This window comes from Octopus bimaculoides, chromosome 30 (genome assembly GCF_001194135.2).
Source record: "Octopus bimaculoides isolate UCB-OBI-ISO-001 chromosome 30, ASM119413v2, whole genome shotgun sequence".
Lineage (NCBI taxonomy): Eukaryota > Metazoa > Mollusca > Cephalopoda > Octopoda > Octopodidae > Octopus > Octopus bimaculoides.
In genome coordinates this window covers 9,691,565-9,692,865 of record NC_069010.1, presented here as the reverse complement: position 1 = coordinate 9,692,865, position 1,301 = coordinate 9,691,565, and the positions used below count along the sequence as shown (strand labels likewise).

Sequence of the window (1,301 nt, the reverse complement as noted above, 5' to 3'; positions counted from 1 at the left end):
CCATCACCACAGCCACTAGAACTACTACCACCACCACCACCACCACCACCACTCCTCCTCCCCCTCCCACTACTACTTTTCCTACTACTTCTGTAACTACTACTGCTACTACTGCTGCTGCTGCTGCTACTGCTACTTCTTTCTCGAGACACGGTGGACAGAACTCGTTGTTTACGTTTGACGACGACGACGACGACGATGACAATGACGTCGACTGGAACGAGGAAAAGATGATACTGAGGAGGATGAAGATGATGAAGATGATGGAAGACGAGGAAGAGGATGATGAGCCAGGCGAGAGAAGCCCAGGTGCGCCAGGTGTGAAGAAAGACGGCAAGGTACTTTCATTATTCTCTCTCTCTCTCTCTCTTTCTTTTGCTTTGTCACTTCTGGAATGATCCATTCATTGAGAAACATCTCCTGCATCATCCTCCTCTTCTTACTGCATCAACCTCTTCCATCCGATTTTACTAACATGGCTGCTGCTACTACTGCAACTACTACTACTACTACTACTACTACAACTACTACTATTATTACCACTGCTGCTACTACTACTTCTGCTGCTGCTACTGCTGCTTCCATTTCCCTTCCGTCCCCCCTTTTTTTCTACCCCCTTTTAATGCATGGGTTTTAAGCTGCCTGGTAAAGTCACTTCTCCCTCGGATGAAAAAAGGGAAACATGGCCAAATAATAATAATAATAATAATAATAATAATCCTTCCTATTAAAGGCACAATGCTTGAAATTGTGGGGGAGGGGGGCTTAAGTCGATTATATCAACACCAGTATACAACTGGTACTTATTTTATCCACTGTAAAGCGATGAAAAGCAAAGTCGACCTTGGTGGGATTTGAACTCAGAACACGAAGAGGGATGAAATGCTGTTAAACCCTTTCCCGCTTTTGCTAACGATTCTGCCAGCTCGCTGCCTTCAATAATAATAATAATAATGATAATGATGATAATAATGATAATAATGATAATGATGATGATGATGATGATGATGATTTCAAATTTTTACCACAAGGGCAGCTTGGGGGAGGGTATTAAGTTGATTACATCGACCCCAGTGGGTAACTGGTACTTAATTAATCGACCCCCAAAAGGATGAAAGGTAAAGTCGAGACCCTGGTGAAATTTGAACTAAGAATGTAGTGGCAGAGGAAATACCACTAAGCGATTTGCCCGGCCTGCTAACGATTCTGCCAGCTCACAGCTTTCAATAATAATAATAATAATAATAATAATAATAATAATAATAATAATTTATTTTTTTATATATTGCAATATCTATAAT

General features: G+C 41.1%; 2 protein-coding genes across 2 annotated transcripts in view; one reads left to right on the top strand and one right to left on the bottom strand.

Moving 5' to 3' along the window:
* Positions 1-1,301, bottom strand: part of LOC106873443 (putative uncharacterized protein DDB_G0277255) — a 31,046-nt gene that overhangs the window by 25,223 nt on the left and 4,522 nt on the right. The window lies entirely within an intron of this gene.
* The window catches only part of LOC106875310 (uncharacterized), a 27,337-nt gene continuing 26,042 nt past the window's right edge, over positions 7-1,301 (top strand). The window contains exon 1 of the mRNA XM_014923398.2: positions 7-338. Within this exon, the coding sequence (XP_014778884.1) occupies positions 231-338 (108 nt within the window). The 5' untranslated portion in view covers positions 7-230. The remainder of the gene's footprint in view (positions 339-1,301) is intronic.